Raw genomic sequence first — 24,000 nt, 5'->3', positions numbered from 1 at the left:
GACTTTGCATGTACTAGGCAAGCACTTTACCACTGAGCTATAACCCCAGCCCAGGGGGGGGAAAATGTTAAATATAGGTGCCAGGCCAGAAATGGAGCAATAGAGAAGTGCCATCAATGAAAATGCTGTGATGGGCAGAGGCAGGTGGATCTCTGTGAATTCGAGGCCAACCTGGGCTACAGAGTGAGTTCCAGGAAAGGTGCAAAGCTACACCAAAAAAAAAAAAAAAAAAAAAAAAAAAAAAAAAAAAAAAAAAGAATGTTTCCAGGTTTGCTGGGCAGTGGTGGTGCATGCCTTTAATCCCAGCACTCAGGAGGCAGAGGCAGGCGGATCTCTGTGAGTTCGAGGCCAAACTCGTCTACAGAGTGAGATCCAGGACAGGTGCAAAACTTACACAGAGAAACCCTGTCTCGAAAAACAAAAACAAACAAACAAACAAACCCCCCTCCCCCCAAAAAAAGAAAATGCTATGATGAACAAAGTCTGGCATCTGGTGGTGACAAAGAACAGAACATTGGGCTAAAGAATGTTCTTTAGGAGCTGGAGAGATGGCTCAGCGGTTAAGAGAACTTGCTGCTCTTCCAGTGGTCCTGAGTTCAATCCCCAGCAACCATATGGTGGCTCATAGCCATCTATATACGATATGATGCCCTCTTCTAGTGTGCAGGTGCACATGCAGAACACTCATACATAAACTAGAAATAAAAGACTGTTCTTTGAACTGCCTGGTCAATCTCATCTTACAAAAGCAAGTAAGTTGCCGGGCGGTGGTGGCACAAACCTTTAATCCCAGCACTCAGGAGGCAGAGGCAGGCAGATTTCTGAGTTCAAGGCTAGAGCAAGTTGCAGGACAGCCAGGGCTACACAGAGAAACAGTCTTGAAAAACCAGAAGCAAAAAGCAAATAAGCTGAGGTACAGCTGTGGCTGGTCACCTGCCTCAGGAGCTGGTCTGGATGCCAGTGCTTGGGTAACTGACAATCCTGTGCAGCTGTGGAAACAGCAGACTAGGCAAGCTTACCTTATATTCCAGAGTTTCTTTGAGCATGTTCTCTTCTTCTTGTGAGAAGTTTAACAGCACTGACACTGCTTTTATGAGATGAAAAGCCTGAAACAAAACCCACTTTTACTGCCATAGGCAAGGGGTGGTGGTGGGGTGGTGGTGGTAGGTAGGCAGTTAAGGGGTTAAATGGCAGCACTTCCTGTTTGCCTTGGGTCACAAGGATGAGGTAGTGGGTGCTTTCCAGCTTTTTGAGTCATCTCTCACTTTGGGGACTGAGAGCCAAGAGAACATTCTCAATAGCTACCCTGCTCTTCATGCTGGACAGACTGTTTCTAGGTCTTTAGCTTCAGCAGCATTAAAGCTAGAATTCAGAGGGGAACCCACATCTCCCCAGGAGCCACTTCCCATTATAGTCTGCTTAGCAGGTCAGCACTGAGGGATGAGGGGAAGTAGGTAGAAGGAGACTGAGGGAAGCCATGCAGGATAGACTCTACGAGCCCAACACCCAAAAAAGCAGCTGCAAGTCTTTACCTCAGATTCTCGACAGGACATGAATTTTAAAACAACATGTTTAAGGTATTCAAAATTGATCTCTCGGGCGTCAGTCAGGTCAGCATTATTGGTGACAGAAGGGGCCATATTTGGTATCTCAGGACCTGTCTTCTCCCGGACCTCAAAAAGCTCACTGTCAGGCCTGATTTTCTGAAAAGCAATGGGAAATGTGCCATGTCAAAGCCCTCCAGCTAGGTCTAGGATCACAGGAAGGTTCACCAGACCCAGATGTGACCAGCTCTTGACTAACTAACTGTACATCATTGGGCAAAAGGACCCTTGACTAGGGAAGTGCCTGAACCTGAGGAAGGCTTAGCTCTTCTCTTGGGGTCAGTGGCTGAGAGGAGGGAACTAGGTCATGTTTTTCTGTCTATGTGAGAATGCATGCAGGCATGGAGAAGGCAGACTCAGACCTCATGCCCAAGGTTGCATGGTCACAAGAACACTTCTCAAGACTCTTCTCCCACCAGCCCACATCCAACTTCTCAGAGAACCCTCTGCAATCAACTAAGAGAGCACCCCAGGCAGCCAAGGACTCCAAGAGGACCAGAAAATCAGGGAGGGCATTTGAGTGGGAATATGTGGGACTGAGTGCATGGAGGGCACAAGTGGGCACTCACCAGCTCCTTCTGTAGAGTCTTCTTAAGTTCCAGCATCCTCTGTTGCATCTGCTTCATAATCTGAGGTAATCCCCACCCCAAAGCCAGCTGTCAGTGCCGTGTTAGAAGGCCTTAAGAGGCCCTCCTGTAAGCTCATTCTCAGTGACTCCTTGGGCTTCCTTGCTGCTGCTCCACCCTTTGCCTTCCCAGGATCCAGAGGGGCCAGAGTATCATCATGTTCTTTCAATAGAACACTGCCTACCCAACCTTGTGTGCGGTCCCTCAAGCCTGCTGGCAGTGCCCATACACTTGGAGAGTGCTCCTGTGAGTGGCTCTGTAGAATATATTCCATTTTTTAAAAGTATGGGTGTTTTGCTTTCTGATGTGTCAGATCTTGGGACTAGAGCTGCCATGTTGATGCTGAGAATTGAACCCAGGTTCTCTACCAGCAGTGCTCTTAACCATTGAGCCATCTGTCCAGCCCCTCAGATTCATTTTTCTTTTCTTTTCTTTTGGTTTGGATCTCACAGTTATCACTGCTGAACGGATACTCTGCAGTGTAATTCAAGATAGTGTAAAAGGTCATGAAGTTTTTCTGTATAATCTACCAACACTGTTTTGTTTTATTTTTTATTTTATTTTTTTTAATTTTGATTTTCTTTTTTTGAGACAAGGTTTCTCTGTGTAGCCCTGGCTGTCCTGGAACTCTGTAGACCAGGATGGCCTCAAACTCAGAGATCCGCCTGCCTCTGCCTCCTGAGTGCTGTGATTAAAGGCATGAGCCACCACTGCCCAGCTACTTGGGAGACAGAGGCAGGTGGATCTCTGTGAGTTTGAGACCAGCCTGATCTACAGAATGAGTTCCAGGGCAGCGAGGGCTACACAGAGAATCTCTGTCTCAAAACAAACAAATAAAAACAAAAACAAAAATAAAAAAAGGAAAATGTTTTAAAGATTTTTTAAAAAACTTTGTGTATGTACAATGGGTGGTGGTGGTGGCACACAGCTGTAATCCCAGCACTCAGGAGGCAGAGGTAGGCGAATCTTTGTGAGTTCCAATACAGTCAGAGCTGTTACACAGAGAAACCCTAACCCAATCTTGAAAAACAAACAAACAAACAGCTACATGGTGAGACCAGTCTCTAAAAAAAGCTTCACATGGCCCAGGCTGGCCTTTTCTTCTGGCCCTTCTGCATCTGTCTCCAGAGTGCTGGGTTACAGCTGTGCATCACTACACTCAGCAAGGATTTCAATTTGCACTGAGAGATGTAGACATAGTAGGACAGAGGAGTGAGACCAACAGCCATTGGAAAGCCAGCACCAACCTCTTAAGGAGAGATGGCAGACTTGTTGGAAGGGATAACGACAGTGAGGAGGAACAGCAGGGCCTCAGGCCTGAGAGCTGGGCTAGAGCAGACCCATAGCTAGCCAGGTGCAGGGTGTCCTCACCTTATTTTTCTCTGTAAGTTGCTGCTCTAAGTCCTGCTTTTCTTTCTGTAGCTGCTCTAGATCCATGGCCTCAACCTCACCATTTGGAGTTCCTTCTGAAACCTGAAGCTCATACTCAGAATCCTGCATGGCTTTTGCGATGACCTATGGGATAGTGGCAACAAGACAAAAGGCAGGAGTTGAGATGCAGGTCTGTGTAGAAGAAGTGCCAACTCACTGCATACGTGTTCTTTGGCATGCTGCAGCAAGCAGCTGGTTGGAACTAAGGTCAGACATAAGAAGGTTTTATTCAGTGGCCACCAGGCCAACTAGAGGCAATCAACTGGCACACTAACAGGTGCTGCCACACAGATGGCCCCATAGCCTCAAGCCTCCTAGACAGCTGAGCACCTTTACCATAAAGACAGGACCCTAAAGGTGCAGAGCAGGCACTCTACCCTAACCCTAGTCTAGGGATAGCACTCACAAGTGGCTCCTGGCCCTGCAGCTGCAGGGGGTCCTCTCCTCTTGCGGTCTGCACTGCCTCCTGGGCTCTGCAGCTCCTTAAAGCCTCCACTTCACTCTGCAGTTGGTGCATCTGCAGCAGGGCAGAATCGTGATCTAGGGTGGTAGAGTATAGTGTGAGCCAGTAACTGTACACTGCTTTGTGATAGGCTGGCTCACTAGTAATACCCTTGCTGGTCATGGATAGACTCACCTTTCTCCAGCTGGTGAAGTTCCTGTTCCTTCTGGAGAAGCACTTTGTCCTTTTCACACAGGCTCCGATTTTTCTCTTCTATGATGGCTGTCAGCTGGGCAGCCTTAGCAGAAAACTTAGCATGAGAGGGGCTGACAAAATCCCCTCTCCCACAGGGACTCCAATTTCCAATTGGGGGCAGTGGTGGGGAGCCCTCCATGACATCCGTAGCCTAGAACAAACCTATGGCAATTGGATCCATTCTGCTTTATTGCCCTGCACAGGGTGCTTCCCCTCATTTGCCCTAAGGCCTATGCTGGGCCAAGCTAGAGTGTGGAAGCTTTGGTCAGCCTCTCAGTACATCCTTTCCTGAGCATGCTGCACCACCCTTTTGCATCACATCATTCTGGTGTCAGAATGTACCAGGTATGATTACCCTAGGTTCTTTTCAGAGGTGACTAGCCTTCAGATTGGTCAAGAACTCATTAGAGGCCTCTAGCCAGCAAGACTAGAGCTAGGTGCTCTGTCTGTCCCCACATACGGTTTTCCCTATACTTCTGGCTGGGAACTCACCTTTTGTGGGTAGTAGATGGTGATGTACCACTTCACAGAATTAAGACCGTTAGATCCCTACCAAAGGACTTTTCTCTAATCAATATTTTACAACTGAGTCATGAAAAGTTAGGAAGGGGCATTACCTGGGGTAAGGTTTCTTGGTAATAGTTTCTCCTAGAATCCTACAGGTCATAGGGCATCTCCCAATTGACTATGTTGCATGAGACCCTTGACATGCCTACCCTGGGTGTGTGGGGCCTCTCTGATGGTCCCCAACGGGAGGCACAGTGCTCTTAAGACTGCAGGAGAACACACTTTAGTAGCCAGCTAGGGGCATACCTGTTGTTGGAACTCTTCCCTCTGTTTCCGCACCTCCTCCAGGGCTTGAGCCATAGCCACACTCACAATTTCTCTTTGGCTCCATTCATCCTAGAATTAAAAAAAAAGGCATGTGGGCTGGAGAGATGGCTCAGAGGTTAAGAGCACTGGCTGCTCTCCCAGAGGTCCTGAGTTCAATTCCCAGCAACCACATGGCAGCTCACAACCATCTATAATGAGATCTGGTGCCCTCTTCTGGTCTGCAGTCATATATGCTGTATACATAATAAATAAATAAATCTTAAAAAAAAACAAAAACAAAAACAAACAAACAAAAAAAAACAAACAAACAGGCATGTGACTGAGTCCCAAAACAGTCTATATTTTCTTATCTTTGTCCTTCACCTCTAGCCCAACAGAGGGGCCCCCCCACTTTGCAGGGTCCTCTGCTGACTGCCTTGTTGGACACCGCATCTGCTCTCATGAATGGGCACATCAATGAGGGCCAATGGTCCTAGGAGCTGACCATCTAGTAACCAGAACTGGTCTAAGAAATCCACACAAAACAAGAAGGCTCACAGGCACAACCTGGTCATAGGAAACGGAATAAAGCAGCTGCTGAGCATTACAAGAGCTCACTCTCATCCGCAAAAGCCCTTTTAAAAGACTTATTTTTATTACTTATGTGTGTGAAAGTGTGAGTGTATATCATGTGCGTATGGATACCTGCAGAGGCCAAAGGGGGCCTTGGATACCTTGGAGCTATTATGAACTGGCTAACTTGAGCAGTCAGAATTGAACTCAGGTCCTCTGGAAGAGCTGGAAGTCCTCTTAACTGCTGAGCCACCTCTCTAGTCCCCATAGTACTATTAAAATTTTAAAATTATATTTATTCACTGTGTGTGTATGCATGTGGGTGGGCATGCCACTGTGTACCTGTGGAGGCCAGAAGGCTTAGTAGCAAGGCCTTTATCTGCTTAGCCTTAATCACCAGATCATGAACCCATCTTCCTTCCTTCCTTCCTTCCTTCCTTCCTTCCTTCCTTCCTTCCTTCCTTCCTTCCTTCCTTCCTTCCTCCCTCCCTCCCTCCCTCCCTCCCTCCCTCCCTCCCTCCCTCCCTCCCTCCCTCCCTTTCTTTTCTTTTTTTCCCCCCAAGATAGGGTTTCTCTGTGTGGCTTTGGCTGTAGACCAGGCTGGCCTTGAACTCACAGAGATCTGCCTGCTTCTGCTTCCCAAGTGCTGGGATTAAAGGCGTGTGCCAGCACCGCCTGGCATATGAGCCCATTTTCTAAGAGTGAAAACAGGCTCCAAGAGTTTGGGGGATTTGCCTCAGGTTTCAGAACTAGCAGGTGGCAGGACCAGATTGAGAGCCATAGCCAGCTGGATCCAAGTCCAGGGACTCTGGGTGCCAGCCTCTCCTTCCTAAAGTATCTTCAATGACAGCAAGCACATCAGTCCCCTAGCTGACTGGGAGGGCTTTTGCAGCACAGGACTGTTAGTCACCACTGTTCTCCTCTGACAGTGTGTTCATGCTTGTTAAGAATCACAGTGTGAAATACAAGCTCTTGGGTCTTGACCATGGTCAGAAAAATACCCAGGGGAGAACATGAAGTAACATCTGCTGTTTCTGTCTACTTAAAAACCCCCTGCTCTTTCTGTGTAAGCATCTTATTTCTGTCTCCCATTCCCACCTTGAGGCTCTATAGGGAAGGGTTAGGCTGTCAATAATGATGCCCTAATTTTGTGGCAAATGATTCAAGTCTGACCTATACTAGCATCTCTTCCCCTTAACCAAATTCAGCTATCAGGTAGTTTTGTCACTGAGATGAACAACCATATTCTTTTTAAAATTTTTTTTTGTTTTTTCAAGATGAGGTTTCTCTGTGCAACAGCCCTAGCTGTCATGGAACTAGCTCTGTAGACCAGGCTGGCCTTGAACTCATAGATCCATTGCCTCTGCCTCCTGAGTGCTGGGAATAAAGGTGTGCACCACCACCACCCGGCCAACTACATACAGTCTTTTGTATAAGGACTTTTCTTTATACTCTGAAACTAAGTTGAAGAAGGCCTCCTGAAACCTGAAAATGTTCCAAGATCAGAGCTGATGTATGTCTGTCCTCACATACAGGAAACTGTCTACTGAGGGAGAAAGAAGACAATCAGTTTCTCTGGGTCTGTGAGAACCTGACTGTTCTTTCCAACTCTCCGTGGGTCAGCTGAAGGACCATGGTATGCTGGACCTTAATTGAGTAATCACAATTGTCTTCACAGTGAGTCTAGCTCTGGCGGACAAGGACAACTGGTACCTGAATTTGAGAGGCTAAAGATGAGACCTTGAAATACACTGTACAAGACTCCTTGCCAAGGTTCTCTGATCATCTACTACTACCAAATGTAGGTGTAGGATGGGGCTCTGTTGGCACAGGGGAAGGAGCTAGAGATTCTGGCTTGGTAAGAATGCTTTGCCTACTAAGGAATGTTTTTGGGGGAAGCTTAGGAGAGATGCTTGTAACTACCAGTGTCTAGAAAGGCAGATGGTCTCAACATGTCTGAGAAGACAGGAAGGCAGGCTGGGTCACAAAGGAAACTCATGCTAGAGAACTGCCCTTGGCACCGCCCCCCTCCCCCCAGTTTTTCGAGACAGGGTTTCTTTGTGTAGCTTTGGAGCCTGTCCTGGAACTCGCTCTGTAGCCCAGGCTGGCCTCAAACTCACAGAGATTTGCCTGACTCTGCCTCCTGAGTGCTGGGATTAAAGGCGTGCGCCACCACTGCCTGGCTCTTTGGCACTTTTCATCTGCAGTCATGTCTGATCCTCTAAATAGTCTTCTTGAGGTCAGAGGTTACAACTTCCATTTTAAAAAGAGAACATGGGCCAGATGTGGTAGCACAGACCTGCAATCTTAGTGTTTGAGAGTTTGAGGCAGAGAATTCCAAGTTCTAGGCCAGCCTAAGCTACATGGAGACACCCTATCTCAAAGAGGCAAACAAACAAGGCTGGGGGCTGCTCTATAGTAAAGCACTCAACTATCATGAGGGAGACTCTACGTTTTAGGCCAAGTACCACCAGACAACTAAATAACCAAATACCAACTAAATAGCAACTGTAGCAACACACACACACACACACACACACACACACACACACACACACACACACACACAGAGACATGCATAAGCTCACACACTTGCATTCACACGTGCAAGCATGTACAACAGATTTATGATAATGAGGGATTACACTGGCATACATGGCCAGGTAAATATAACTCTGAAGTGCCTCAGAGCCCCGAGAGCATCCAACTATTGGACTCCAAGTTGATACTCCAGCCTGCCAAAGATGTAACATGGTTTTATATCTTTCAGGAGCTGTTAGGCTTCCCACACATGGCAGCTATGCACCTGGGGTTGAGCCTGGTTTTGGGGGGAAGATGTTCAGGGAATAGCTTGTTTTAAAAAATAAAAATAAGTTGGGTGTGGTGATGAACACCTTTAATCCCAGCACCAGGGAGGCAGAAGCAGGCAGATCTCTGTAAGTTCCAGATGGGAATGTAGAGGGAGCCTGTTTTTAAAACAATAATACAGCACCAGAAAACCCTAAACATTTATATATATTAAATGACAGTCCTTTAGAAACATACGAAGACAGGAAGAAGAGAGAAAGGCTTGGAGAGATGGCTCTGCAGTTTAATTCCCAGTATCCACATGGCAGCTCACAACTATCTGTGACTTCAGTTCTAGGAGATCTGATATTTTCACACAGATAAACAAACAGGCAAAACACCAAAACACATGAAATAAAAATCAAAGAAGAGCAACAAGGGGACCCGACATCAGTGAAAACAAGTGGTCCAGGTGATCCAGTATCTCAGAAAGCCTATGTTGCAGTTTCCTCAGAGTTCTGCATCCAGAACAGCTTGAAGACTGATGGTTGAGACAGTCCAGCCTCACAGATTACTCCAAAAGCCAGGACTTCAGATCAGCCTTGCACTTTCCCGTTGCACAGAGACTGGACAACAAATGATACTTTCCCATTGCACAGAGACTGGACAACCTCTCCTAGGACTTGACCATTATCCCAATTTTCCCAGGGTCTCTTAAAGATGCCAGCACCCTCAGACAACAGTAAGCAATCCAGAGAACACAATGCCCACAATCCCAAGAGGTGGAATGGATGGCTTTTGGTCATTCAGTGGGTTACAGATGTTTGTCATCGTTTGGGGGGGGCTGGTTAAGAGTTGTTATTGGTCATAGGAAAAGAAGCTAAACAAGGGAGTTAGATTCAAGGATCTCTTTCTGAAAGAAAAAATAGGGGGATATAGTATAAAAAGGATGAAATAAAAGGGTGGATTGTTGAGTCTACTTTTAAATAACCACTTGTCTTAAATATTTTACATTGGTATGAATTTTCGTATATTGATACAAATTTAGGGCTATTTTTGTTATACTATATATTTGTTTGTATTTTTTTTTTTTTTGTTTTTTCCAGACAGGGTTTCTCTGTGTAGCTTTGCGTCTTTCCTGGAACTCACTTGGTAGCCCAGGCTGGCCTCGAACTCACAGAGATCCGCCTGCCTCTGCCTCCCGAGTGCTGGGATTAAAGGTATGCGCCATCACCGCCCAGCTTGTTTCTATTCTTGTTTAAGGTATTTTATCTATGCAGCTCATTTAAAAATGTTATATCAAGTTTTAGTCTCTGAAAGCTATTTAGGATAATAAATATAGGTTAATAGTCATCTATAACTATCAAACTTATAGTCATATTAGATATATTCTCAAGGTCATACAGAGATATATTTTAGATAGGAGATCTTCAAACACTTCAAAGACCACAGATTATAGCATTTAAATGTTTTCATAACATGAGGCTTTTCTTGACAATGAGACATGTCTGCTCCTGGTGGCACCAATCTACTTAAAAAAAGGATGGGCATCAAAGAACCTCTATATGGAGTTTTCTTTCTTTATGGCAAAAGCTAGCCATTTGGGGAAGAAAATGCCCTTGCCTCGACTGCTGACAATATGCTGTCCAAACTGGACAAGCAGGACATAAAAGAAAGCGACTGCCAAACTTTGCCAAGACAGAGTAGGAGAGTCCTTCAAATATTCCTGCTTCATAGAAAAGTCTATCAGATATTCTAAGCCTGTAGGTCAAAGATGGATGCCCCAATGTTGCAGAGGAATCTTGGGTGACTGTCCAGGCAGCCAGCTGTTTCTGTTGTTTCTTTTAGTTTTGAAAGTTGCCTGCTCTGCACTTCCTGTTTACTGAGGTAATATTATATTCTTCTGGGGTTTTTGATGGAGTTGAAGACTAGACAGTCATAGGTATAGTTTTCCTTAGTTCTGATAGAAGGTAAATGAAGTGCAGAGCTTTTAACTCATCAAGATAGAATAAATAATGGAGTATTTTCTCCAAATATGCCAAATATAAATGGACTGAACATGGTAAATGTAATGCTTACCTGATAGTTGTTATTGTTTATAGTTTCATTATGTTAGAATTAAAACTTTTCCTTTTTATATAGACAGAAAGGGGAAAATGTTGGGGAATAATCTTTACACTTCACTTTTGTGAAGATTTGTCACTTGGACTGGTTTAAGAAAAAGCTGAACCACTAACAGTTACGCAGGATTTTCAAGGCAGAGAGGATGCTGGGAAGAAGGGTGGAGAAACTGAGAGTTGCCAGCCAGATGCAGAGGAAGCAGGACGTGTAGGAGATGAGGTAACAAGTAATGCACGTCAGGGAAGCACATAAATTAACAAAAATGGATTGATTTAAGTTATAAGAGCTACCTAGAAACAAGCCTAAGCTATTGGTCGAGCTTTCATAATTAGTTAGAAGTCTCTGTATGTTGTTATTTTGGAGAGGCAGGCAGGACAGAAAAGTCCACCTACAAGGCTGCTTCTTCCTGGGGTCTTCTTGGTCCTCATATACATCCTTTTGCACTGTCAACAGTAATTCTTTCCTGAACTAGCAGCTGCATCAGCCTTGCAGTTTTCCTGGCACTTGCCACCCAGGCCTTCCACTGCCTCCTTCCCACATACACCAGCACTCCATCTGAGGTCTGTGTGGCAGATGTACACAAGCACTTCCTTTATCTAAATTTAATAGTTATAACTTCCTTACTTTACTCCTCCTCTGAGGGTTGAAGATGCCCTTGTAGTTGCCACCTTTGTAGTATCTTTGTTCTTTCAATACAAGTCTTTTATTGCATCATAATGTATCACAAATTGTCTTATGACCCAAGGTCTTGTTTCTGTGGCTGGATCACTGATCTTATTCACCAGCCTGCTATACTATTGCTTCTTCTAAAATATGGATGATATCCCCCAAATGTGTAAGATTCTTGTTTTTAACTGTGTGGCTTGCTAAATCAAACCAGCTAAGTGTGAAACAAGTTTGGTATCTTTCCTTCAAGGACTAACTCCTCTAGGCTAGAGATACTGAACAAATGATACCTGTCCTCATTTGAACCCTGCCAATGAATCTGTCATCCAACATTGTAGATTTCACCAAGAGACTCGTCTTTTGAGTGACCTTGAGGGGAAATTACGCATCCACAGGCCTTCTGTGGTAATGGAAGCCCAATGTTGCCCTGTGCATGACTGTTGACAGCACCAACAGCAGTCAATCAGTTCTATTTCCTGACTGTAAGTCAACCCAAAGCTATCATTCTTACAGATGTTTACAAAAGTGTCCCTTTTCATTTTGCTTTGAGACATGGTCCTACAATGTAGCAATGGTGGCCTTTAGCTCAGCATTAACCTGATAATCAGCTGAGAACATCAGGTTGGAATACTCTCTCATTCAAATGGCTGGGGTAGCTCTTACCCATTTACTGAGCCAGGAATGACACCCTAGACAGCAGAGCTTCTGGTTTCTGCATATTAGTTTGCTAGAGCTGCTTTAACACAGTATCTTGAACTTATTAACATGGTTGGCCATGTTACTAGGTCTGTAGGCCTTTGTGTACACTGAGCAAACACTACCAACTGAACCTACACCCTATCCCTCCTTATAGGACTTAACCAAGATGTTAGTAGCCCCTTTTCTGCCTCTCCAAGCTTCCATAACTGCAATCCTCAGTCCCAGGCCCACTCCTCCATCTTCAAAGGCAGGAGTGCAGCAGTGTCTCTATATCACTACTTGAATTTAGGTGGCAGGAGGATCAGGAGTTCAAAAACAGCCTTGGCCAGTGATTTTTGAGGCAAGCCTTGGCTATGTGAGACTCTGTCTCAATCAAAACCAAAACACCTTTACTTGTTTCTGTTGTTACATGATGCCTTCTGTCTTGTGTGGAATTGTGCCTCTGCCTCAGTGAGAATTCTCGATTCTTTAGGGCTCACCCAAATAAACTAGGGAAAACTCTCACTTAATCTTACCCAATAGCTCCCTTTGTCATAAAAGATGACTATCAATTAGGATGTGCATACAGAGTGAAGACTGCCCTTCAGCTTCTGCCCCTGCCTCAGCCTCTGAGTACTGGGACTACAGCATATACCACTACATACATGATTTCATATAACTTTCCCCTGCAAGACAGATTTTCTTTGTGTAGCCCTGGCTGTCCTGGAACTCAAGGGATCCATGTGCCTCTGCCTCCACCTCCCAAGTACTAGGATTAACTATGTGCACCACTACTGCTCAGCAATTTCATATAACTTCTACAAAATATATTGATATAACATTGTGGGGTGTTTTGTTATTATTATTATTATTTTTTTGTTGAGGCAGGGTCTCTAGCCTAGGATGACCTCAAACTCCCCAAGTAGCGAGGAATTAGTTGTTTATATTTCAATTTTCTTTCCCTACTTTGGTTATTTGTGCCATTTTTTGGTGACTTTTTTTTTTTTCTTAATCTGTCTCACTTTGAGTTTTAACAGTTTTATTGACTTTGATGAATCAACTTTAGGGACTGACAAGATGGTTAAGCCAAGTAATGGTGTTGACATCAAGCCTAGTGACCTCATCAAGCCCTGTGACCAGAGGACAATTTCCTCCACTTGTTCTCCAGTTCTACACCTGCCCTGCCCCCCCTCAAATAAATCTAATTTAAAGAAAATCAGGGGCTGGAGAGATGGCTCAGAGGTTAAGAGCACTGGCTGTTCTTTCAGAGGTCCTGAGTTCAATTCCCAGCAACCACATGGTAGCTCACAACCATCTATAATGAGATCTGGTGCCCTTTTCTGGTGTGCAAGCATATACACAGAACACTGTATACATAATAAATAAAATCTTTTAAAAAAATCAACTTTAGGTTTCAATGTTTTTTTTTAAATGGAGAGACTCTCACATACTTAATTTTTTTTTATTTAAGTTGTGCATGTATGTACACATGTTCCTGTGTGTGTGTGTGTGTGTGTGTGTGTGTGTGTGTGTGTGTGTGTGTGTGTGTGTAGGCCAGAGGTTGACCTTAACCACCTGTCATCTTATCTTTTGAGATAGGGTCTCTTATTGAACCTGACACTCACTGCTTTGGCTTGATTGGCTGATCTCCAAGCTCCTGGGGATCCATCTATCTGCCTCCTCAGTGCTGAAATTACAGGTACCCAATATTGTGCCCAACTTCTTTTCTTTTCTGTTTTTGAATGCCTACATTGCTGGCCTCTATGTAGTATGTAATGCTGGCTGTCCTGGAATTCACTATGTAGACCAGGCTAGTCTCCAACTTAAAGAGCTCCACCTGCCTCTGCCTCTGCCTTCCAAAGGCTGAAATTAAAGGAATGTACCACCATTCTTGGCCCAGAAGTACATTTTTCCCCCCCCTCTCTCTCCTTCATTCCTTTCTCCCACAACCTCTGAGACAGGGTTTCTCTCTGTATCCCTGGCTGTCCTTGAATGTCTCTGTAGACCATGCTGGACTTAAGATTGGGATCAACGGATGGTGGTGGCGCACGCCTTTAATCCCAGCACTGGGGAGGCAGAGGCAGGCGGATCTCTGTGAGTTAGAGGCCAGGCTGGACTACAGAGTGAGGTCCAGGAAAGGCGCAAAGCTACACAGAGAAACCCTGTCTGGGGGCTTGAGAGATGGCTCAGAGGTTAAGAGCACTGACTGCTCTTCCAGAGGTCCTGAGTTCAATTCCCAGCAACCACATGGTGGCTCACAACCATCTGTAATGAGATCTGGTGCCCTCTTCTGGCCTGCAGGCATACATGCAGGCAGAACATTGTATACATAATAAATAAATAAATAAATAAATAAATAAATAAATAAATAAATAAATAAATAAAAAAAAAGAAACCCTGTCTGGAAAAACCAAAAAAAAAAAAAAAAAAAAAAAAAAAATTAGGATCAAAGGTGTGTGCCACTGCCCAGTTGCTATTCTGTTGCTATTCTGTTTTTCTAATTTATATTTACCCTAAACCTCTGCCATGACTTTTCAGTTAAAAAATTATCAGATATGTCCTAAACATCTGTGAATGGTATCCCTATGTGCCCGGTTACCTCAATGTCAACCCTGTGGGCAGGGGGAATTTTGGTCCCCAAGACATTTTTGATTGTCATCAGTGGGCTGGCTACTGACATCTAGTGGACAGAGACCAAAATACTCCTCGAGTCCCAATAATGCAAGTCTGCTGCAAGGTGCTCACAACCAAGAATCAAATGCCAACAGTGCTGAAACCATGGGACTCTCTCTGAGTTCCATACACCAAACCTAGGGGTCACTCTAATGCCCATTCCTCTCTTTTCCTCCCTGCAATTGGTGGCAAGTCTTAAATGTTCCATGGCTAGCATTTATCCAGAATGTGAATGTGTTTTCCATATACTCAACTAACATGACCATCTTTTCCTTTTTACTAAAAGCTTTCAAAAAAATAAAAAAATAAATAAATAAATAAATAAATAAAATAAAAGCTTTCCTTACAGAAATTTCTCTATGCATAGTTAGAGAAATCCCTTCAAAACAAAACCTCTCCCATGCTTTTCTGCTCAAACCCTGTAATGGCTTTCCATTATACTTCCTAATTTCTGCTGTGTTCTATACTGGCAGACCTGTTCTCCCTGCCACTCAGCTCTGGCCACATTGGCCTTCTTGCTGTTCTTTGAACAGAACAAGCTTTCTTCTGCCTCAGAGTCTTTCCTTGAATGCCTACATTGCTGGCCTCACCGTTCATATCTTTTGCTGAAATGTCTTAGAAGCCTTCCTTTCCTTCCCACAGCTTTGGCTTCGCTTTCCTCACAGCATTTGCCTCTATGTGCAACTAGTTTACTGTTTCTAGGTATATGCTCCATGGAGGAGGGACTGTCTGTCTTGTTCTTGACATATCCCATGTCTCCTATGATGCCTGGCAATTAGGGGTACTCACACATCTGCTGATGGAATAAAAACAAAACAAAACAAAAAAACAGAAAAACAAAACAACTTACTCCAATCTGGGCTTTATGGTGCAGGTCTGTATTCATAGGTACCTGGGAAGTTGAATCAGGGTGACTGCAAGTTCAGGACCCTTCTCTGAGCTACAGAGAAATTCAAAGCCAGCCTAAACCAACTTAGTAAGACTTTGTCTCAAAGTAAAAATATAGAAAGTGATGGATATAATTTAGCATTATAGTGGTTATTTGGTATTCACAAGGCCTTGGGTTTGAATCTTAGTTTAAACAGAAAAAAGAAAGTCTGATTGCAAGATATGTGATTTTCATGATGCAGCACCATTGCGACAGTGCCTAAGCAACTCCCTGGATACTGTCACTGGGAGCTTGCAAGGGGCAGGCCCCGCGCCATAGATGTTGATAGAGAGAAGGTCTGCAAAGGCTTGATACCAGGACCAAACTGGACAAATATTGCCATTACTCACCTCCCAAAGGTATTATCAAGGGCCCAGGGAGCCTAGAGGGCCTACAGAATGTGGGCATGCAGTTCTGTCTAGGGAACAGTAGGAGTAAGATCTGATTAAAACACTAACTTCACAGATGGGAAAAGACAACAACCCAGCACTGTTCACTTCTGTACGAGGTCCCTATCATACACAAACATCCTGTTAAGGATTTCTTTATGTGTCCTTTTGAAAAAACAAGCCAGAGGAGTGCTCTGATAGCATAGCTTTCAGCTGTTGACAAGACATGGAGGAAGAGCTGGGCTTTGGAATGGCGTGAAGAGATAGAGGAGACTAGCCCAACCTCTAACTTATGGCACTTGGACTGACTGCCCTCAGAGCTTCAACAGCATTGCATACAAAAGAAGCACAACTCTTCCTACTTCTGGGTCACTGGGAAGACTTGAGCAGATAACTAACAGAAGTACTGAAGCAGGAGCAACTTCCATTTCCTCTTCATTCTTTTTTTTTTTTTTTGCTGGCCTCGAACTCACAGAGATCCACCTGGCTCTACCTCCCGAGTGCTGGGATTAAAGGCGTGCGCCAATCATCCCCCCCCCCCCCTTCCTCTTTGTTCTTAGTGTAGGATTTCACCTGTCCACTCAACTTGTGACAGATAGGAAGGAACTTCTGTAAAACTGATTCTATTAGATAAATACCTTTAGTTTCTTTAGTTCAAATTGGTGATGTTGTAAAGAACGTTCACATTCATTTTTGCTTTCTTTAAGGGCCACATTTTCCCGCTGCAGCTGTTGCTGTAAATTGAGCAGAGCACACATAAGAAAAGGTCTTACCTGATGTGTTTCCTCTCAGGCAGTCCTTTTGAAATGGCCTTTCTGGGCTGAGGAAATGGCTCCATTGGTGAAGTACCCACGGAGGTATGAGGATCTGAGCTCAGATTCCCAGCACCCATGTGGAAATAATGAGGGGTAGTGCACGCCTGCAATTCCAGTGCTGGGCAGAGACTGCTAGATCTCTGGGATTTGCTGGCCAGCTAGTCTAGCTAAGTCAGTGAGATTCCATCTCACACAGTAAGGTAAAGAACAACTGAGGAAGGCAGCTGATATACAATCTCTGGCCTCCATAAGAGAAATGGCTTTTCTTTTGGTCACTGTAAATATAAGAGTAAGCGCTAGGGTGGGGACAAGAAAGAAAAACACTGAAAATCTCCAGGGGCAGGAGACTGGCTCAGTGGTACAGCACATGCCTAGCAGGTGTGAGGCTTAGTCTATCTAGGTCCTCTTGAGGAAGAATAGCATGCTTAAGACTGTGGGACACACGGAGGGATCATAGAAAGGAGAAGCCATTAGGGAGGAACAATATGGATTTCAGGAAAAACTGGGAAAAGCTGATGGGACTGTCCCTGTGAAAACCCATCTGCTGTGCATCTCTGTGAAAGGCAGTCTTTTTATTTCCAGTCACCTAAGCAGGTAAGTCCTTATAGGAAGACATGAACTGCTTTCTCCAGTGGCTTCCCAGCTGAGAGAGGCACCACTCTGCTCAACTGCGATGACACAGTGCTCTGCATGAACTCACCATCCCCTGCTCTGAAGCTATCTGGTCGGCCACCCGTGTTTGTTCCAGAGCTTCAATCTGGGCCTCCAGTGCATGGGTGCGCTCCCTGCAATGCTGCTCGAGGGCAAGAACCTGCTGTTGAGAAAGGCTGCTCTCTTGGTTTGTAGTGATCTGCAGGAAAACCAGACGACAGTTAATCCAGACATAAAAATTTTAAAGGAGGGCCTTTTCTGACTGTCTAACAGAAACTACCCTCTTTGACCTCTGCTGCCCTGGTATGTCTTTAAACACCTGCATGTTCTACATATTGCTGCTGGGTCTGGCAATCCCTGGAAACTGAAGTCTGGCATTTGTCCTGACTCCACGGGCACACCGTTCATGGTGTATGCTGAGCACCACCCTGTCTTCAGATATAGGTCTCCGTCAGCTACTCACTGGACCTCTATGGCTGAGGTTTTCTTAGGGGAGGCAGGAGAATGAATAGGGACATACACGAGACAGACGCGAGTCTTGTCACTTCTGAGCTCATCTCTACAGAATGAGTATGACATATGGTGACAGTTTATCAGGTGTGCTGCAAGGACTAAGTACAAAACATCCCAAACAGTGCCAGGGTTGCCACAAACAGGGAATCAATGCTGGCTGCTTTGATTTTCCTATGTCCAATTTATTAGCTCACTGAGGGTATGATGACTATCCAAATGCATTAACCCTCCCTTTTTTAAAAGAGGCTCTCACTATGCAGCCTTGGCTAGCTAGAATTCACCATGTAGACCAGGCTGTCCTTGAACTCAGAGAGACCTGCCTTCCTCAGTTTTCCATATGCTGGGATTAAAGGAATGTGTCACCATACTCAGCTCATTTCATAGTTTTGACCTGTTTTCCACAGCTCTGCTGAAAGCTAAGCTTTGAAATTTTGAGGACCCACAACAGGGCAGGATCATCAACAAAAGCAGATTTTGGGTGGAGACTACCAGTTAGTCCATGGTTCTGGGTAATACTGACCCTCCAGAGTAACTCTCCCACCCCTTGCTTTGTTCAAGTACAGATACTGTTGCAGGCACAGGTGCACATCTGGGGCACCTGCAAAGGTGTTGAAGGAATGCACTGGAGCCTGGCACATCGTGAACACTTACAAGCTTTTGGATCTGGGCTTCCTGGGCAGCCACAACATCCCTGCTCTGGCTCAGCTGCTCCTCAGTGGCCTGTAGGCTTTGCTCTAGATCTTTCACCTGAGGGGAAACAGAAACATTCTTTCTGTTCACTAGAAGCTGGGAAGGTTTAATGCATGGTTTAAAATTATAGCAGGTGAAAACTCATTAATAACTACAGCATTAAACATAATGAACTATCACTTCATAGTCACTGGCAAACAAATAGACCAAAACCAAGGCTGTGTAATATCCACGCTGGGAGCTAAGAAATGCAGTTGGGGTAGAGTAAATAAAACAACTCTTCAACCCCACTGAAAACCTATCCTTGGAATGCAGATGCTTTGACCAAGGACTTCTTAGCTAAACTGCCTTCTAACCAGGTTATACACATCACAGCAAATACTGGAGTGAGGTCATACCCGAGTCTCCAGAAGGTCAATGGCCTTGGTGTGGCTGCTCCTGGCAGCCAAGAGTTGCTGCCTAGTGTCTTCTAGATTCTGTTCCACAATTGTTCTCTGTAAGTTAACAGATAAGTAAGAGAAAGTAGTTGTTTCTACATTTAATGAGTATTGATGCTGTAACATTTGTGCTGGGCATAGGAGACATGAATAGATAAAGCCATAGCAGAATTCACATATTATAAAGGACATACAAATAAAGGCTGGGACAAATGACTAACAACAAAAGCATACACTAGAAGCTGGGTACAGTGGTGCATGCATTTAATCTCAGCACTCAGGAGGCAAAAGGAGGCAGATCTCTGAGTTTGAGGCCAGCTTGGGCCACATAGTAAGACTCCTCAGAAGCCAAAGTGATGATGGGCTTAGGTCAATAAATCAAACTGTGACATTGAGCAAAAGGGTCAGACAATGAGGAACTCTTTAGTATTGCAAGATTTTACTTTACTTTGCAGGCAGAAATTTTTCAAACAGATCTTTCAAAACCTGGCATTAGCTTTACTGGCTAAACATGAGGTCTTACTCTAGACATGTGGATGTCAGCATTTCTGGGAAAAAGAATTGAGATATATGCTCTAAACAAACTCCCAAGTAATTCCAACTCACTCTTTAATATTAGCTGATTATGGAACAACAATACCTACTATGCTTCAAATTTTACTCTGATTTCATCAAGTTTGACACACTATAAGCCTAATTTTATAGAGAAGACAATACAAAAAGATTAAGTTACTTGCTTTAAGTCACAATGACTAAACACAAGATATAAACACAGATGCTTGCCTCTAGAAACCAACTTAAACAGAATCCATCTTATGCTAAATGTAGATGTCTAAGGGAATTGTAGAAGATGTACAAGGGAATGATATGATCAGAAATACAGGTTGGTAAGGTTAGTTTTGTAGGAGTGATGAAGGTGAAGAAGAGACTGGTGCTGGGTGGCCAGCCTGGAGATTTCAATGCACCTTCAGTTAGTGCCTCGGGGAGCTCTGGAGTACTACAGTGGCTGGAGAAGCTTGGCCTGACAGACAGTGGAGTCTAGGATAAGCTCAAAGCTCATGGCTTTGTCAACTTTGTCACGAGGAGGCAATCACTGGGCTACAAAGAGGAGAAGTTTATCTCTACTATGGCATAAGGTCAGTCTGTTAGCAGCTTCCCCAGCCAAGGGAAGCCTATGCTGCAAGGTAGTTCCTGCTCAACCTAGAGGATTGGTGATAATTTCCCTTGACAGTAGAGGTGGAGGTCGGGGGAGTACAGGGAAGGAAACAGTGCAGCAAGACAAGACAGCCTAGGTGGCACCAGTCATCATGTAGCTGTGTGAACAAAGCTCTCCCCTTTTCTGAGAAACACACAGGAAACATGTTGATTTTTATTTTGAGATAGGGTCTCATGTAGCCTAGGCTACCCTCAAACTCACTGTGTAGTCAAATATGACCCTAAATTTCCCAATTCTTTTGCTTCTACCTTCTAAATTATGAAATTTCAGACATGTACTTCCACATCTGGGTAGTGGAGTGCTGGCGACTCAATTTAGGGCTTTGTACATGCTAGGCAAGCAGTCTAATAATTGGGACACATTGCCCAGCCCCACCAGGGTTTCTCTGTGTTTAGCTCTGGCTGTCCTTGAACTAACTCCCTTTGTAGACCAAACTGGTCTTGAACTCACAGAGTTCCAACTGCCTCTGTCTCCTGAGTGCTGGGATTAAAGGTATGTACTGCCACCAACACCAGGCCCTCTAAAGGCTATTTTTGATGTCAATCCAAAGTTGCATAAGCCAGGTGTCATGGTATGTGCCTATAAGTCTCAGCTACTCAGGAATTTAGGTTGAAGGACAGCTTGAGCCCAGGAGTTTGGGGCCCAAAAGAGCTATACCTAGTTGCAGAGAGCTGTCATCTAATCCTCCAGATCAGAAACTCAGAACATAGGCAACAACCAGCATCACCATACCTTTCTAACACTGGTCAGTATGAGCAGACATTACCTCTTTCAAGAGTTCATGTATATGATCTTCTCCTGATAAATTCTGTTCTAGTCTCTTTTCCAAGGATATAACCTTTTCTTGCAAATGTGCAATAATTTTTTCTTTCTCTTGAGTTTCAGCAGTGACCTGCAGGGGAAAGCAGAGTCATTCTTTAAGTCTTCTTTAGACTATAAGCCCCTTTACCTACCTTTCTTCCTTGCCCTGTTGCATCACCATGCTTCTCTGAAATCCTGTGCTCAATTACATCAGAGAAAAACAAGTGACCAAGAAAGCTTTCCTAAAAATGGGGCGGAGATGCCAGATGAGAACCAGGAACATTAAAGGAAGAGACCTATCACAACAAGAAGCAAGCACTAGATGAGGAGACCTAATATATCAAGAAGCAAGCATCTTCACTTTAAGCACCCGACAATCTGGGAAGAAAAAAACTAACTACTCTCTTGGTAGAGGGAGTAAGGCCAATCCCATTGGAGAAGCTTCCAGTGTCTCTGGAATTACATTCCTAAGGCCCTGGATCCAATCTCAAACACTGACAATAAACAAACATCCCAAACCAGAAAGCCATAATGATGTTCTTGGGAAAAAAAGAGCTGAGCACAGCAGGGACAAAGCTGAGATAACTGCTTTAAGGCCAACAAGAGAACTTCTGAAACAAAAAACAGGAACTAACAGTGCCACTGTGAATTTCACAGCTTGGCCTGAGAACAGTGCCCACTTCAGCTTGACATTCTGTCAATGAATGCAGTGATGGTGGTGACAGAATGGGAGCTGGTTCTTTCATCACCACCAATCACTAAATGCTGCTCAATGTCAGATCCGAGAATCCAGGAAGTTCTGAATACACAGGCACTCAGGTCCTTCTTCCACTGAGGATGCCCATTCTCCTCTCCCAGAAAGGTGCAGGGTGTCAGGCTTTAATAGTGGTGTGCACACCCTTCACACTCACTCTGCTCCCTTGCACACCATGCTTATACTTCCATTGCTTCAGCTCAAGCCACAGACATGTTCAACTTGGGTCAATCTCTCCTCAGGAAGACGAAGCTCTGAGTATAGGGTGTTGGAGAAGTATTTGCCATTGTCAACTGTTACCAGTGAAAGCAAGATTGAGTGGAAGGACTCTGAAGAATGAATGTACAACCCCACAATAAAAAAAAAAAAACAAAAAAAACAAAAAACTTTTGTCAGGCCTAAACATTATCTGTTGCCTTCCAAGAATATACAGGTTCTGACCCACAAAAGCAAGAAGTCTGGTCTCTGGAAGTAGAGACAGATACCTATTCATATAAGTAACTATAAAGTAACATAATTATCCTATAAGACAGGGATATACAAAGTGCTTGAGAAAGCAAAGGCAGTAGGGAGCATACTCAGTCTAGGCCTCCCAAACAGGCAAGTTCAGGTACATAGAGGCAGGAGAGGAAACAGAATTATGGGTAGAGAGCAGTGTAATGGTTTGTCAAGTTGGCACAATCTAAAATCACACTGGAATAGTCTCAATGAGGGATCGTTTACATCAAGTGGGTCTGTGGGCATGTTTGTGGGAGATTGTCTTGACTACATTAATTGATTTAGGAAAAACCAGCCCAGCCCCTAGCTTTAGGTCTTGGATCAAGTAAGTATAGAGAGGGGGCTGAGCACAAGTGAGCATGCATGCATGATTTCTCTTTGCTCTTGACCGTGAATATAATGCAACTGGCCATCTTCACTTCTCCTCAGTAATGGACTATGTGGTGGTTTGAATAAAAATGTCCCCATAGGTTCATATATTTGAATAGGGAGTAGAATTGTTTGAAAGGATTACAAGGATAAGGGGGGTGTGACTTTATTAAAGGAAGTGTGTCACTGGGTGGGCTTTGAGGATTCAAAAGCCCATGCCAAGCCCAGTCTCTCTCTCTCTGCTTATGGACCAGGATGTAGCTCTCAACTACTGCTGTAGGTCTGCCTGCATGCTGCCATGCTCCTAGCCAGGATAATTCACTATGCCTCTGAAACTGTAAGTAAGCCCCCAATTAAATGTTTTCTTTTATAAGAGTTATTTTGGTCATGGTGTATCATCACAGCAATAGAACACCAACTAAGATAGACTGTAACCTGAAATTATAAGCTAAAATAAATCCTTTCACCCTTAAAGTTGTTTTACTAGAACAAACAAAATATGCAAAGAGCTAAGACAAGTTCACTTGGATCAGGAAAATTGGTAGAGGAGGCCAGAAAGGCGGAAGACACACTTGAAACCTGTGGCCCAGATGCTGAGGTAAATGGCAATATTCAGAAAGTAGATAACACAAGAGAGATGAATATTAAGACAAGAAAGAAAAACAACTTTGCTCATATTGATATATCCTATAGATCTCTCATTATAATGCAAATCAGGGCAATAGAAATACTTGCAAGAAGCATGGTTTAGCCACAGCAGCAGCAGCTGCAGCTCCAGTATGCAAGCATGTTCAAGCATTTCCCATTATTTCTAGTCCTTATAACTACTCTTTTTTTTTTTTTTTTGGTTTTTCGAGACAGGGTTTCTCTGTGTAGCTTTGCACCTTTCCTGGAGCTCACTTGGTAGCCCAGGCTGGCCTCGAACTCACAGAGATCCGCCTGCCTCTGCCTCCCGAGTGCTGGGATTAAAGGCGTGCGCCACCAACGCCCGGCTCCTTATAACTACTCTTCATTGCATTTGTGTTACAAGAAAACTGACAGATCTCTCAGCCAACACAGTAAGGGTTCAGACTGATCTTCAGGCTCTAAGCCTTCACTTGTTCTGCTGTTCAGCACTCTGAATGTGAGGGACACTTGAGGGACACCCTTCCCACTGAAGACCAACCATCTTACACAAGTTACTGTGTTAGTTGGGTAGAACATGAAGTTGGGATCAGAAAAAGAATCAAGGTGCCAAAACTCCAGCTAGTCTTCTTATGGATTGCAATCT

The 24,000-nt window shown here is 44.3% G+C and overlaps 1 protein-coding gene across 12 annotated transcripts in view; it reads right to left on the bottom strand.

The window, feature by feature from the left end:
• Golga1 (golgin A1) overlaps positions 1–24,000 on the bottom strand; it is a 48,857-nt gene that overhangs the window by 2,497 nt on the left and 22,360 nt on the right. For 9 of the 12 annotated variants that reach the window (XM_042274715.2, XM_042274721.2, XM_042274717.1 and 6 more), the window contains 12 exons: positions 21,075–21,200; positions 19,054–19,149; positions 18,617–18,712; positions 17,502–17,651; positions 16,625–16,720; positions 5,172–5,261; positions 4,299–4,401; positions 4,068–4,201; positions 3,602–3,745; positions 2,174–2,233; positions 1,533–1,703; positions 1,020–1,106 (listed from right to left, as the gene is read on the bottom strand). In XM_042274715.2, coding sequence (XP_042130649.1) covers positions 1,020–1,106; positions 1,533–1,703; positions 2,174–2,233; positions 3,602–3,745; positions 4,068–4,201; positions 4,299–4,401; positions 5,172–5,261; positions 16,625–16,720; positions 17,502–17,651; positions 18,617–18,712; positions 19,054–19,149; positions 21,075–21,200 — 1,353 coding nt within the window. The remainder of the gene's footprint in view (positions 1–1,019; positions 1,107–1,532; positions 1,704–2,173; positions 2,234–3,601; positions 3,746–4,067; positions 4,202–4,298; positions 4,402–5,171; positions 5,262–16,624; positions 16,721–17,501; positions 17,652–18,616; positions 18,713–19,053; positions 19,150–21,074; positions 21,201–24,000) is intronic. The other 3 variants (XM_042274720.2, XM_042274719.2, XM_076568761.1) reach the window with 3 other exon arrangements.

Source organism: Peromyscus maniculatus, chromosome 4 (genome assembly GCF_049852395.1).
Source record: "Peromyscus maniculatus bairdii isolate BWxNUB_F1_BW_parent chromosome 4, HU_Pman_BW_mat_3.1, whole genome shotgun sequence".
Taxonomy (NCBI): Eukaryota; Metazoa; Chordata; class Mammalia; order Rodentia; family Cricetidae; genus Peromyscus; species Peromyscus maniculatus.
The sequence above is the reverse complement of the archived record's forward strand: the minus strand, read 5'-3'. Positions and strand labels throughout refer to the sequence as shown.